This window comes from Ooceraea biroi, chromosome 6 (genome assembly GCF_003672135.1).
Source record: "Ooceraea biroi isolate clonal line C1 chromosome 6, Obir_v5.4, whole genome shotgun sequence".
In the NCBI taxonomy this organism is placed as follows: domain Eukaryota; kingdom Metazoa; phylum Arthropoda; class Insecta; order Hymenoptera; family Formicidae; genus Ooceraea; species Ooceraea biroi.
In genome coordinates, this window is record NC_039511.1 from 1,478,886 (window position 1) to 1,493,275 (window position 14,390).

General features: G+C 48.4%; 2 protein-coding genes across 2 annotated transcripts in view; one reads left to right on the plus strand and one right to left on the minus strand.

Annotated features, from left to right (window-relative positions):
• The window catches only part of LOC105276444 (neuroligin-4, X-linked), a 161,856-nt gene that overhangs the window by 30,060 nt on the left and 117,406 nt on the right, over positions 1 to 14,390 (minus strand). The window contains exon 3 of the mRNA XM_011334050.2: positions 2,594 to 3,290. Coding sequence (XP_011332352.1) covers positions 2,594 to 2,815 — 222 coding nt within the window. The 5' untranslated portion in view covers positions 2,816 to 3,290. The remainder of the gene's footprint in view (positions 1 to 2,593; positions 3,291 to 14,390) is intronic.
• Positions 10,241 to 12,796, plus strand: LOC105276443 (AP-1 complex subunit mu-1). Its single transcript, XM_011334049.2, has 2 exons — positions 10,241 to 10,373; positions 10,784 to 12,796. Exon 2 carries the CDS (start codon positions 10,795 to 10,797, stop codon positions 12,061 to 12,063), a length of 1,269 nt encoding a protein of 422 aa, XP_011332351.1. The 5' UTR covers positions 10,241 to 10,373; positions 10,784 to 10,794; the 3' UTR covers positions 12,064 to 12,796.

The following is a 14,390-nucleotide window of genomic DNA, read 5'->3' on the forward strand; positions in this document are numbered from 1 at the left end:
CGCGTAAATACCAAGCGTCAGTAAGTTAAATAAAACGCAGGGGGAAAAGAGAGAGCGGAAGAGAGATCGAGCGAGTAAGGGAAAGAGAGAAAGAGGAAGCAGATGAAAGCTTACTTCCACGTCGCGCGTTATTGTCGGACAGCTGCCGGGCGATTCCGCGTGAATTGATATCGGAGCGTCAAATTGGCCGAGTCCCCCGATCCCCGTCGCTCTTCTTCCATCTCCCCTCTCTCCCTGAGGCTGCGAATTTATTTTCGACAGTGCAAAGCCACGGTGCGGAGGGTGGTTGACCGGTGCGGCGGTATCCCGCTCGCAGATACTTTAAACCGGACAAAATTCATCGGCTCGAATTGCGAGCGAGTTACGGTAGACAGGCAGACAACGGGGAGGGATATCATCGGGACTGTCCATCGATCCGCCTCTTGTCGATATGAATATCTATTAGACGTAATTGATGTCTACCATCCGGCGTAGCGAATGCCGCAGTAAATGTCAAATCGGCCTCGCCCACTCTGACTGATCGGTATTGTGAAAACGCTTCGGCTCCGATAGACGAGCTGCCAGCGGATTGTCTCCTGGAAAAATTTTGCTGTCGCTTCGGTGCTTCGAGATATCGAGATATCGGGTCGCTTTTTAGTTTCCGCTCCGGATGACGCACGGATGTACGTGTATGTGGCTGTACGTGTATCGGGAGATAGACACGGAGAGGATTTTCCTGCGCTGCATCATTTCAGATCTAATTGTTCCAATTCCACGATCGTGAAAATTTCGGACGCGCACGTTCGCTCTCTCGAGTCGGCAGCTCGTTTATATTGCATGCATTCACGGGATTCTGTTGGGCGAAAACGGTCTTGTGGCGTTCTCTTTGAAGACGATGTATAGCCGAGAAAACACGGAACGGAAAAGCTAACGAGAGCGGAACGCGTATTCTTGGTTAATTAGAACGCTACATAGTTACGCGGCGGGAAAAAAAGCGCAAAGAGATATGAGAGCTATCGGTCGAGTAAAGATACTTAGGAGGTAAAGGGAAGTTTCAACGTCGGGTCGACGGCAAGATTTAGGTGCGGTAATAAGTTAAAGGGACGGCAGTGGAGGGGTGACTGACGCCGTTCTGGGGGAGGGAAAGGTCTGCGAAGTTTGCGGGAGTGATAGCAGGAGAGAGGACAGTAACGCATTTAATGAAAGAGCACGTCGGTGGGCAACGAGAAGGAAGAAAAAAAGCGAGAGGTGTTGGGTACCCTGAGAGAAGGACGAGTTAGATTGGACGGAAGAAGGGAAACAACGGGAGAAAGAAAAAAGAGAAATAGACGGGATGCGAGGGAGAGGGTGGGAAACGGGGAGAAGAATATACAGGCGAGGCGGTCAAATTTAAGATGGTGGAAAGACAATGGAGCGGAAATAATTGAAATCGCGCGAGATTAATGCGTCGGCGAGCCAATGTTCCTTGGAATGTTAATGCGAGAACATTAGGCGGGACTCTTATTTCTGTTTCTCTCTGTTTCGCGTGCATATACTGGCGCAAATACTCCACGAGACTAGCGCGAGTTGCACGTGAATAAAAATTTTAGATTTTTCGCAAAAATTGTTTTTCGCCATGCGCGAATTCCTTTTAATCTCTCGCGCGTTATTAATATTATTGACGTCACTATTGTACATCGATTACCCGCGATATCTATTGATTTGATTGATGACGCACATCACTCGAACACATCGGTATACATCGGCGTGCAAACAAACAAGCAAATTGTTAAAATGAATATTAATACGCTCGCGGACGATACTATTGTCAACGCAAAGTGCACCAGTATCACCATAATTATTATTTCGGCATTAGTTAACAGGATATGTAACTGGATGCGTGCATAGGTACAGCTTTTGACCAAAATTGATTCGCAGCTCGCGCATGCATTGCAGCTCGCGATTAATTCGTGTCCAAGATATTATCCCGTCCTGTACATACGCTGCCCAAATATCCGTGTCATCATATACACTATCGTAACCACCGCATTGCCTCTACAAACAGGAAGAATCCAGCTGTACAGGAAGCTGGCCAATCGATTCCCGTAAAGTACTGCCGTAAACTCTATTTTATCGGCGATTTATCGAGACGTGTAACACGCAAACGATGGAGCAACGAGACTTTCCCCACGAGAGACGTATACCCTCCGCAAACTGAAGGATCCTGATTAGCATCGCAAAAAAGTACCGTTATTTATAACGACTGTTATCAGGGAATAATCGACAACGCTCTCGAGCGGCGCGGAGAGGCGAATTCCGCGTGATCAATCCGACCATAAATCTCTCCCATCTCGCTGCACCGCACGAGGACAAGCGCGACGTACCGCGTAATACCTACTGTCGAGGGAGAAACGACGGGCCGATCCGCGAATCACGCATCGCCATTTACAACGTGCCGAATCCGTGTCCGAGTGGACTCTGTCGTTCTCCACCTGTCCAGAGTATCCAAATCCAGATCCGCAGCGGAGGAAGAGAAAACACTTCATCGCTCGATATCTCATTCTCTTCCTCCCCCTGCTCTTCCTATCCTCATGATTCCCTCTCGGGGAGTAGAGCAAGAAGAATCGATACGTACCTGAAGTATTCCACGTATCTGTCCGCTCTTCGTCTCGACGATGCGCGAGGCGTAGCGGGTCGCAGCCAGAGACGAGGCCGCGCGGCTCCGGCCGGTCAGGATTATTAGCAGAGCGATCAGCAGCGCGAGTCCTACGCTCGGGCAACAGCGACCGGGTCTGATCTGGGTCCGTGTCGAGACCAGCGGCCAGCTTCGGGCCGCCAGCTGGCACGGCAGCGGCATGACAGCATTTGCTGGCGGCCACCTGCAGCGATGCCACCAGCATAATCCGTACAGCGACCCTGGTCTTCGGTGGACAGCCGCAACCAGTTGTCGATCGTCGGGCCAGCCAGTTGGGCGTATCCGAATTGACGCACGTGTCTGATCTTCTTCTGCGACCGACAAGCCTAATCCCACTCGGGCGTACTGGACAACTCCACCAGGAAGCGAGCTGCCCTGGCGAATTTCCGCATTACTCGCGGCTCGCAGCCGTCTCCCTGCCGTGCCTCCTTATTTCTTGTTCCCTCTCTTGCCTCTCCGCTTTCCTCGTGCCTTCCAGGCTCTCTGACACTCTCTGGCACCCTTCGGCCGGAGTCCAAGTTAAATTGCTCTCAAAACATCTTGAATAAGAAAGTTGGGAGACGGCCGGCCTCCACCAGCGCGCGGCGATGTTTGCGAGCTTGAAGGCAAGGAGCCTGTCGGGAACTGGGCTCGGGCTCTGTAAGCAAACGAGAATTCGATATAACGAGATATCCGCAGAACTCGCCGTTTTATCTTGCCTGACAGAAGTTCTCTCAGGTTCGTTCAGAGTGGCGAAATACGAATTAAAATTGCTTCAAACGTCATCGACGGATCGATAATGGTAGCGATTCAGCGTGCAGCGGACACTTGTGATTCGTTATCAGGATCCTGCAAATGCGTTTTGCGATGCAGCTTACAATTTTTACTCGCAACCATTAGCTGCAAGAACGCCCTTTTGTTTACGCACGCAATTATAACAATAGGCTTATCAACGCGAACAACGTCGGGCGGGATCGCCATTCATCACTTTTTAAAAATCGTTGATCCATTCGCTACCGCGTCCGGTTTTGCGGCACGAATCCCCGTCCGGCGCGACGGACCGACGCGATCCGGTCGATCGGCAGTTTCCGAATTTATGGAATCCGCCAGTTTGGTCGCGCGAGTGCACAGTGCGATTAATGCATTTAACCGAATCAATCACTTTATTAATTAATCCCACCGCGCGATCGACGCAACGCTCCGCTCGGCCATTAAATAAATCGGATTCCACCACGTAGTCGAAATCGCGGCGATAATTGAATCCGAATTTCTCCTTGAACCTCAAACTAAATACCGGTACAATTATTAAATTGCACACTGGGGAACACGCGACGGGTTATGCAGATCAATTTCCAATTTGTCTCATTACCTCCTCCGATTGCGGAGAAACGTAATACCGATTAGAATCTGACGAGCGCTTGAAATAGAAAACACAATAATTAGATATTGGAGCACGTTCTCGACAATCGCATTAATGATCAAGCATGTCATTCCAGACTTGCAAAATGACAATAATAACTACTTTCCGCCTGATCAAAATTACATCAATCTTGCGCGTTAATTGTCGACTCGGAAGCTCTCGCGCGAGTTCGACCGCTAAAAACACCGGAGAACTCGACTCGAAGATGAGGGATAAACCCTATGGTCGCAAGCAACCGCATTATCTTGAGTGTCGCGTTGTCGAGCAATGGGATGAAGGAGAAGCGCCACAGCATCGCTACAGCAACGAGGTGGTTGATGACAACGAAGCAAGGATGGCTTCAAGGGGTGAAGGATTGCGGAAGGGTGGAGATAGCGAGGCACTGATTGCACCGAGAAACTTTCCTCCCCGCAGGACATCTCGCTGATCAACCCTTTCCCACTCTGGTTTCAATCTCCTTTCGTCCGCCGATTCTCTCCGCGCGTTGCGTTTCCGCTTAGGGCTAACGGCGCAGGATCGCTCCGCGAACTTTCTCGCTCGCTAACGACGTCGTCGTCGACGACTCATTTGAATTTTTAATGGCAATTGCATTATCCCGGATAATCGACACGGTGTTCTTCTCATCCGTGATGGTCGGCGTTGCAGAGGGAAACAGATTGAAAAATGCGTTGCAAGATTATTAGCGTAATTGATTTTTGTAGCGCGTTCAGTTGCGAGTAGGAAGAGAGATTAATCTACTCGCAAAATTACGTAATTACGTTTAATGTAATTTTGGCTCTTTGGCGGTACCTCGGTTCTGCTGATGTATCCTCAGATTATATTATTTTGTATAATAAAAGAAATTATTGTTTAATAATAATTACTAATGTGATATCATTTCATATCAGATTTTATTATGAATGTTTTAATGGATTTCCGCTGCGCTAGTTTGCTTGAATAAATTATTGCTTGTATCATTAAACTTTTAAGTAAATCCATTTACTCGAGGCGAGTGGATGCATTTCCGCGTTGTGTGCGCGTGTATATGTATGTCAGTGTGCCGTACGTTATATATAACTCGGCGGGTTATTACGTAATATGATTTATTTAACGTAAATAGATGGCAACGAGTAGGACGAAAAATGTACGATATCTTTTGGCAGTTGTGTCACATCGCGTGTGTACATACGTATGTACGTGCAACATCGACAAGCCGCTTTACCAAGACGAAAAATTGACAATGATAACAGATACGGTAGTCGTGTACCGAGGAGGCCCCAAGTTCTTACGATAAATTATAACTTTGATATTCGGAACTTTCCAAGTCGGGCAGAAATACGAGATAAAGTTCCTTATTCCCGTTTATTCTTCGCAAATCGATGCTCTGCGCCACTCTCGACCTCCACCCCATTATGATACCGCGATTCGCGTTGCTTTTCTTGCGCTAAGCTATCGCTATCGCATGTGAGAATCCATTTCGTGTCGTAAGAGTTATCATTTCAATTACGAGGGGTGAGGGGGAGAGAAAGATCCTTCGAAGACGGAGAGAAAGAGAGAGAGAGAGTGTGTGTGTGAGTTCAATCGCTATCGGACTCACGTGCGTTTGCTTAATCCATTATGCATCTCGCCTAACGGATTTAATTGATAGAGCGATATCGATCCTAATGAAATCTCGGCGCGCGAGGGATGATCGATACGATCGCGATTAGATCGGACGGCGACGCGGGTCAATTCGGTTATCGCGCGAGCAACGAGCGACGCGTGAGACTTTCAGTCGTTCTGGAATGGAACCGGGGCTAATTCAATTAAAGCCTCAATTATCGCTCGGTACCTCGATCCCCCGGGCGGCTCTAACTTTCGCCCTCCACCCTCTGGACTTCCGCCTCCCCCGCGATATAGCGCGCACGCCGCCGTTTTCCCGCGGGGAAGCGGTTCTAGGAATTGACGTTGTAATGTAACCGTACAGGACTTCGAAACTTTCCGCAACCGGTGCCACTTTATCTTCGGTCTGACGTTTCATCCGCGAGAATCGAGAGCGAAAGAAACCGATATCGACGAAGCTCGGCTTGGTACCGGTGACGTTCCGGTCCTCGTATCATTTTTCAAGTCTGCTAGCGATCTGGCTAGCTAGTCTTCAAGCTGGTGAAAGAGTTATCGTTATTCGTACGTTTACTTCATTTTGCTACAGATGACGTATAGATTAATATCTATAATCTATTAATTCTTTGTCTCTTGGCGATAGGAGATAATCAATTTTATCCCCGTAACAGGGATTATTCTGTAAGTCTCAACGTAACATCTTGCGCACTCTTTTGCCTTTCTTATCGTTTAATTATAGCATCGTGTTGTGACACGTAGGTTTGCCTTTCTTACAATCGCGCTCTGAAGTTGCATGCAGCTCCATTTTTCAAGATCCTGTCGAACTTGCCGCTCCTTAACAGCGTGCAGTAATTTGCGCGAGCACCTCGCTTGGGACTTGGTGAATTTCTCAGAGCAAAAGTTTCCCTCGAAAGGTCTCGAGGATTGAATGTGGTGCGAGTATAGACGCCATCGTCCTCGGTACTTCGATTCAGCATATCGAACATACGAGAGAGACGAGAAAGGGGCGAGGGGAAGCGGAATTACGAAACCGGAAGAACGAGCGCGGAAGAAGGGGAACGCTACCGCTCGCGAGGAGAAGGAAGAATTCCCTATCTCTCCACCTGCCGATGATTTGACTTTACAATCGAGTCAGCTTCGTTCAATTACAATGGAATCTCTCGTGGAATTTGCCGCAAACAGTACGCGATTCAGGTGCGGCCGGATCGTGCTCGCTGGTAAATATTCGCACGGTCGGCACGCTCCGCTCGCTCGGATGTGTTACATAAGCCGTGCGCGACGAATGATTCTCAAGCTCATGATTAATTCACGGATGGTAAGTGCTGCCAGCTCCTCGAAAGAGAGAATCGTTAGTGAGAATGAGAGTAAAAAATGCCTGAGTAATATGTAGATATGATATCAATGTTAGGCAGATTTGTAAAAAAATAGCGCGTATAGTTTCGATAACGTTTCAGTGACGTTGTATTAATACTATAAAATTTTGATAAAAATATGACCACTGTGCACGCTGCATGTGTGTGTGCGTGCGGTGTGCTGTGGTTGTGTGCACGAAAGATAATTTATGGCTCGACGCGTCCTATTACTTTCAACGAGCGCGCGTTCGATAGGAAACCACACGCACATACAGAGACACACGCATACTATATGTAGCAATATTCGGGCTGATGCGGGTATATGTGCGGTCAGAGATCGGTATGAAACATTTATCAGGGACGCAGCGGCTTCTCTCGCGGCGAGTTGAAATTCAATTGAAAATAGGAAATCAGAGATTCGACGAGGGGACACTTGCGCCAAGTTGCCAAGCCTGTTTTCCTAAATACCGGGGAAATGTTTATCAAGCAAACACATCTGGATGCACACGATTGGCACCGCGGCCCCCGGATCTGTGTCTGTTCAATATTTTATGTTAAAATAACCGGGGTGAGCTCGATGACACGCGCGAACGCACGGACACCATCGCTCGTTAATATATTCATTAGAGTGGGATGGGCCCCCCCTATTTCACAGGCATGATCGCTTGGAACCCGTGGAAATATCATCGTGATTTTTCGCGATATAAATTACGGTGCGAATCTCAATCAGCGCGATTAAAATTCATCCGCCGCGGAAAAACTGCTCCGGAATATTGTAATCTCATCATCCTTCTGCCCCGCGCGGAAGATTTAAATGCAGCCCACGGCACGGAAATCTTCCATTCTTACATTTGTCACTGTGTACATCGCATTTCGTATCTCGCAGAGTACGTCTAATTGTGGCGGAACTATTGGAGCGTGTATGGAATCATCGCTGATCGTCGCTAATAAAATCGCACCACCTGAGCGAGATAAAACGGACGGGCTCGCTCGTGTTTCTCTCGTGATCGCAGTACGCTGTACATAAATATGTACAACGCGTCAGTTTCCCGTTTTGTTTTACCTTGCATTTTTTATACACGTGCATGACGGTGAATCTAACGTAAAGGGGAGCCCTTGATTACGTTCGAATGTTACCGTTCTCCAAATAGGCACGATTTGCGCGCGCTTGATGTAACGGCCAGCGTAAAGAGCTGACTGCCTGGTCATCGCCCTTTTGAGTGCCCTAAAGTCAAACTACGAAACCGCGAAGTGGACTCTGGCCAGTCGGGTCTTCTCTCCACGAGCGAAAATAAGCACGATCGGAATATCTAATGGGGGTACGTCACGCTGACCGCAGATAACACAGCCGGTGCGATCGCTTGTGAACAGTTGAACGGGTGCAGCGGTGATTTTCGGTGACGGCGGCTGAAAGTGCGCCTTTTGATGCCTGTTATAAACGTTAAATCGATTAGACGAGGACCGGGGGGGGGGGCTTTTACTCGCGGAGTGCAAATCGCGTTTTAACGCCAGGCCGGGCGCGCACCGTAAAACAGCACCGCGAATCCGCGGCCCTTCAATTACGATTCGTGACAAATCGATCGCGACCCGCATCGATTACGCGAAACCAATGCGAACATAATGCTCCCTTTGTGCATCGTTTTTCAGCACGATTCGCTTTCGTGAGTACCTCTGGCTCGCGCTCTCATGTTTAAACAATGAAGAAAAAAGGAATAAAAGGGGCGGAGAGACAGAGGGAAAGTAGTAAAAGAGGGATTTGTCAATAGTTTATGAAACTGCAGTGGCTTGCATTCTGTCGATGAGCTTTTATGTTACGCGGCATGTGATGTGTCGCGCGTGTCGGAGCTTTACGGAGGGAGACGTGTGGCAACGTTTTATTTCAGCAGACTCTGCAAGCCTGCAATCACCATCGACGTGTATTTGCAGTCGGTTTAATGCGGCCGATACCATCGCGTCGTCTATCGGCATATTCGGCAACGCTAGAAAATCGATAGCACAGCGGAGCGCGCGCTAGCAAAGCGGATGTTGTCGGTTGTTTACGGTCTTGAGAAATATTGAAATTCGCCAAGGGAAATTTGCGTCGCCGTGAAGTCTTAATTTTAGTGTTGAATTAACGGCGACGGGTCTCGAATCGATAGGTCTCGCGCGGTACTGAAGTATATTAAATTCAGATGAGAGAGGAAAGTGGAGCCTGATTTAATTAACTCGCTTTTGTGACGCATTAAAAGCCGGTTGATTAAAGGCACAATCGGTCCTTACAGTCGTTCATTGATCTATATTGTTTCGATGTTAAGCAGTTTGCATAATAAGCGTGATACTGCAAAGATACTGCACTTTCAGGGGAGAAAGCACGCCATTCTTGTTCGTCGAATTTGCCTTGCAATAGTCTCGGGCTTTATTTTCTGTGTTTTCAAACTCGGAACGGAATATCCTGCAGCGCGTGCTATCGTTCCTCCACCGTGGAGTGGCCGGCGCTGAAATCTTCCGGCGAGATTAAATGACTTCCAGTTGCATAGAATCTTAATGTCGGAAGGCGCTACTTTGCTAGAGATACAGCGCGCTTTCTGCGAAACGGCTTCAAGTAGGATTTAATGTTTCGTGAAACACGGAGTACAGATTAAAATGCTTCAGATGGGATTTATATTATCCGTTGTTGCATTATGCGCGATTTTATAATATTTAATATTTCTAGCCGCATCCGAATAAATCGGCATCCACGGATGAAGAATATGCAACATAATGTTATCTTGTTTTTCCGTTAAAAATTTTCTAAATATTCGGAGAATTCAACATAGCCGTAATTGAAAAGAAACGAAAATATTTTTCACATTGTGTAAGCTTGGAATGTTAATCTGTGAAATCGTGAAAGTAACGAAAAAAAATAATTTACTTTAGAGAAAACAACCTATAAAATATCGTGTTTGATGCGAAACGAGTCTGGGCAAACTATCACTTAACCTTCATCATTATTTTATGTCTCTCTCTCTCCATCTACTGTGTGTAGATACTTAAAGTTTCATTATTATTCTGTGCACTCGCACATGATGTGATATTAATACTCACCACATTTCTTCGTAGCCTCCCGTTGCAAGTAAAAATTCATAATATTTTAATTATAAAGTACATCGATGAGCGCGTCTTCGTTTTACGAACGTTCGAACGCCGCGTCGCGGTACTCGCGGTCGATATGTCGCGTGAAGTTAGCCGTCCACGCATGCGCGTGACGCGCGCCTCGCGAGCAACTTCACGTCGGTCCACAGTGGCAGTCCGGAGGCGCAAGGTGGTGGGTTCACTTTTGTCGTCTATCGCGGCAATTTTACAGAAATCCAGTAGATGTAAACGATACGCAAGGCCGCATCGAGGAATCAGTTCGCGGGCATCGTGCATCAAGGTAAATATCAACGTTTCTTCGATGTTTCCAAGCAATTTACATTGATTCGACACACGTTGAACGTCAATGTCAACGTCATCGGCGACTTGAGATTTCCTTGTACTATCTAACCTAACACTGCTCAGTCTTCACAATCGTAAATAGAGTAATTTCTGGGCACAATGCGAGTTAGTATTCCCGTAAACGATCGCTCGTGCCTCGTAAATGTTCACTTCGGCGATCCTAACCTAGACGTTCGGGTAATATCAGCTGCGTTCGATCGTTCCGACCGTTGCGGCAGTGACGATCCGTCTTTCGTGATAAATTTGCGCGAGGAGAATGTCACGTACAGTCGTCCGTATTTTCTGCGTGAGCCTGGGGGTACGAACAACACACCATTAATCTCCCCCCGTCTTTCCGTTTGCCTGCAGCTCGAGACAAGATGTCGACGTCGGCGATATACATCCTGGACGTGAAGGGCAAGGTGTTGATCTCGCGAAACTACCGCGGCGACATCGAGACCGGCGTCATCGAGAAATTCATGCCGCTGGTGATGGAACGCGAGGAAGAAGGCAATCTCACGCCCATCATCCAGACTCCCGAGTGTACGTACGCGTACATCAAGTATAACAACCTGTACATCGTGTCTACCACCAAGAAGAACGCCAACATATCACTGGTATTCGTATTTTTGCACAAAGTCGTGCACATCATGCAAGAGTATTTCAAGGAACTGGAGGAAGAAAGCATACGCGACAACTTCGTCGTCATTTATGAACTGCTGGATGAGCTGCTGGACTTTGGCTATCCCCAGACCACCGACAGCAAGATCCTACAAGAGTACATTACCCAGGAGGGCCACAAGCTGGAGATACAACCTAGGATCCCCATGGCCGTGACCAACGCCGTATCGTGGCGCTCAGAGGGCATCAAGTATCGCAAGAACGAGGTCTTCCTCGACGTTATAGAGTCCGTGAACCTGCTGGCGAACGCCAACGGGAACGTCCTGAGCTCGGAGATCGTCGGTGCCATAAAGATGCGGGTTTACCTGTCGGGGATGCCGGAACTGCGTCTGGGTCTCAATGATAAGGTGTTGTTCGAGTCTACGGGCCGCGGCAAGTCGAAATCCGTCGAGTTGGAGGATGTCAAGTTCCACCAGTGCGTCAGGCTGTCCCGCTTCGAGAACGACCGTACGATCTCGTTCATCCCGCCGGACGGCGAGTTCGAGCTGATGTCGTATCGGCTGAACACGCACGTGAAACCGCTGATCTGGATCGAGTCCGTGATCGAGCGGCACGCGCACAGCCGCGTCGAATATATGATCAAGGCGCGGTCGCAGTTCAAGCGGCGCTCCACCGCGAACAACGTGGAGATCGTGATCCCGGTGCCGAACGACGCCGACTCGCCCAAATTCAAGACGACGATCGGCAGCGTCAAGTATTCACCTGAGCAGAGTGCTATCACGTGGATCATCAAATCGTTCCCTGGCGGCAAGGAGTACCTCATGCGGGCGCACTTCGGCCTGCCCTCGGTCGTCGGCGAGGACGTCGAAGGGAAGCCACCCATACAGGTGAAATTCGAGATACCGTACTTTACCACGTCCGGCATCCAAGTGCGTTATTTGAAAATCATCGAGAAGAGCGGCTACCAGGCGCTACCGTGGGTACGTTACATCACGCAGAACGGCGACTACCAGTTGCGGACGAATTAGCCATTCGACGATGCAGATGATCGCGTCGGGGTCTCTGCGGTCTTCAACGTGCCTGAATGCCCAAAGGACTAACTGGGGAAACGCGTGGGATGCGGAGAATCGAGAAACCGTACACTCCTCTTCGCACTCGGTCGGCCACGAAGTGGCGGCTGGCGCAAGGAGACGCGAATACTCGTGAAACTTGATATAACAGCTATTCGGTCTCGGAACTTTTTTTTAGAAGGGGGGAAGCGAAAGCAAGGAACAAGAACGAGAATTTACATTTTGCAGGTTTCGCGGTCTTAATATTTCTTTTGGATGCGCTGATATGTCATAAATGGTGAAAAATCTTTTATGATACGTTTATTATACGTCTCCACTTTCGAGACACGTCTACGTCCTGGAAGTACTTAATCCACGTGAGATTATATTCGATTGCGAGAGAGAGAGAGAGAGAGAGAAAAAGAGTATAAGTTTACATGTTTTCCGATTTATTTTTTAAATGCAATGACAAGATGGTGAGGCGTCTAGCAAAACACAACTGCAATCTTACAACGGGATCATGTAAATATATTGGATGTATACCGTTTTATAACATTTCTCTGTGAGAGGTATTAATTTTGAATGCTACATAGTATTATATCAATGAAGATTAGCATGTTTAATATAATTGTAATATTATTACTGTACGTCGTACGCTAAGTCGATATTAATGTAAGATAGCATGGAAATATATGAAATTTTTAATAGAGAGAAGAATTTGACACAATTTATTCGCTCGCCGCTTTCGTTCCTTTCCCAAATCCCTCTGGAAAATCGAATATCGCCTCGCTACGCCACATCGCGCCGCGCCGTATCGAGAGCGGCATAAGTGCCTAGCGATGCGGCGCGAGGAAAAAACGATAAATATTTCACGAGAAAGCTCATGTCGCCGTTCGGCAGAATCGCGGAGGACACGAAAACGCGATTAGAGCGGAATTGTGGAAACCAAAACCTTTTTATTTCGGCCTCTTTCAGTGGCGCCGCGTACCGAGTGCCGGTATGCAAATTTTTTGGCACGAGTGTACGAACGTGTAATAATATTATGGAAATCAGTAGTCCCGCCAAGTACTCGCTCCTACAGAAATTTCACGCGCTCGCCGGGCGTATAGAAAAAAAAGAATTCTCTTTCTCTCTTCTACAGCAACCACCGCGATAGGTGACGGCTTCGTGACCAGGTGCGTCGTATCGAGAAAAGTATGACGTCCGCGTGTGCTTATCCCGTATTCATCGTCGGTAGCCGCGGACGAATTTTCCCTTCCTCCGTTCCTTTTTTGTTCCTTCTTTTTCATCCTGGCGGAGCCCGCTCGCCCGTCCGAGCGTTACGAGCTGCATTACGGCGCGTCGGAACGCAACGGGCGCAGATAACGGGCGGTAATGTTCAGTTGCCGCATAGATAGCAATCGTGCCTGGCTAAACGGGCAAAGAGGGTTGTTACGAGTGAATTAGCGGGTACGCGCGCACGTGCGACGTGTTCAAAGTAGCCACGGCGATCGCCCGGGATGTCGTGTTCCAGAGGAATTTCGTCAAATCGATGCGAGGAAGCGCCGTTTAACGAGGGAGATACCACACGTACGATCTATGCGAGCGATTTCATTCTGTGGATTTCACGTATCCTTCTCCCTCTCTCTTTCTCTCTCTTTCTCCGTTTTTCTCTCTCTCGATATGTCGATCGCTCGCGTTATTCTTCTCCACCCGACTTTGTAGTTTTTCGATATTTCTATTACGCTCGCTATCTCCCGTTGTATTCTCTCTCCCATCCCCCGACAGTAAGATTTTCCCTTGTGGGGAGAATCGATGGAACGGGGATGATACGGGGTGCTCCGTCTCGAAGCAAGACCGGGGCAAACAACGGATGGTCAACCAGCGTAAATATTAGCGCTTCCGCTCACCGATATCGTAATTAACGCATTAGATCCGTTCAATTAAATAGGAGCGGGAAGCGAGAGAGGATGCTTAGCGCGGTATCGCACCCCATTGTTCTCGCGGCCGAGAATTCGAAACGAGCAAAAAAGGAAGTCGGAAAAATGGAGAACCGGCTGCCTCGCTGAGACTCGAGGTATCAATACAATCCCCACAGAGTGTACCGGTACGTTGGAATTCGGATCGAGTAATTCCAGGGGATTTATCTCGCCCTTCGCAGTGTGTCGCAGAGTCACTAATAGAAAAAGCAAAGAATTTACCGGCCGACCCGGCGGTGTCGAGGAAATCCGATCCGATCGCGAGACGCTCGAGAGGGTAGTTTCCAAGAATCCTCTTGCCGCCGTTGTGCCTTCGAGAGTCCGCTTCGCTTGGCACCCCGTTGGCAT

Coding starts and splice junctions, on each gene's coding strand:
- LOC105276443 (XM_011334049.2), top strand. CDS start 10,795: ATGTCGACGTCGGCGATATACATCCTGGACGTGAAGGGCAAGGTGTTG.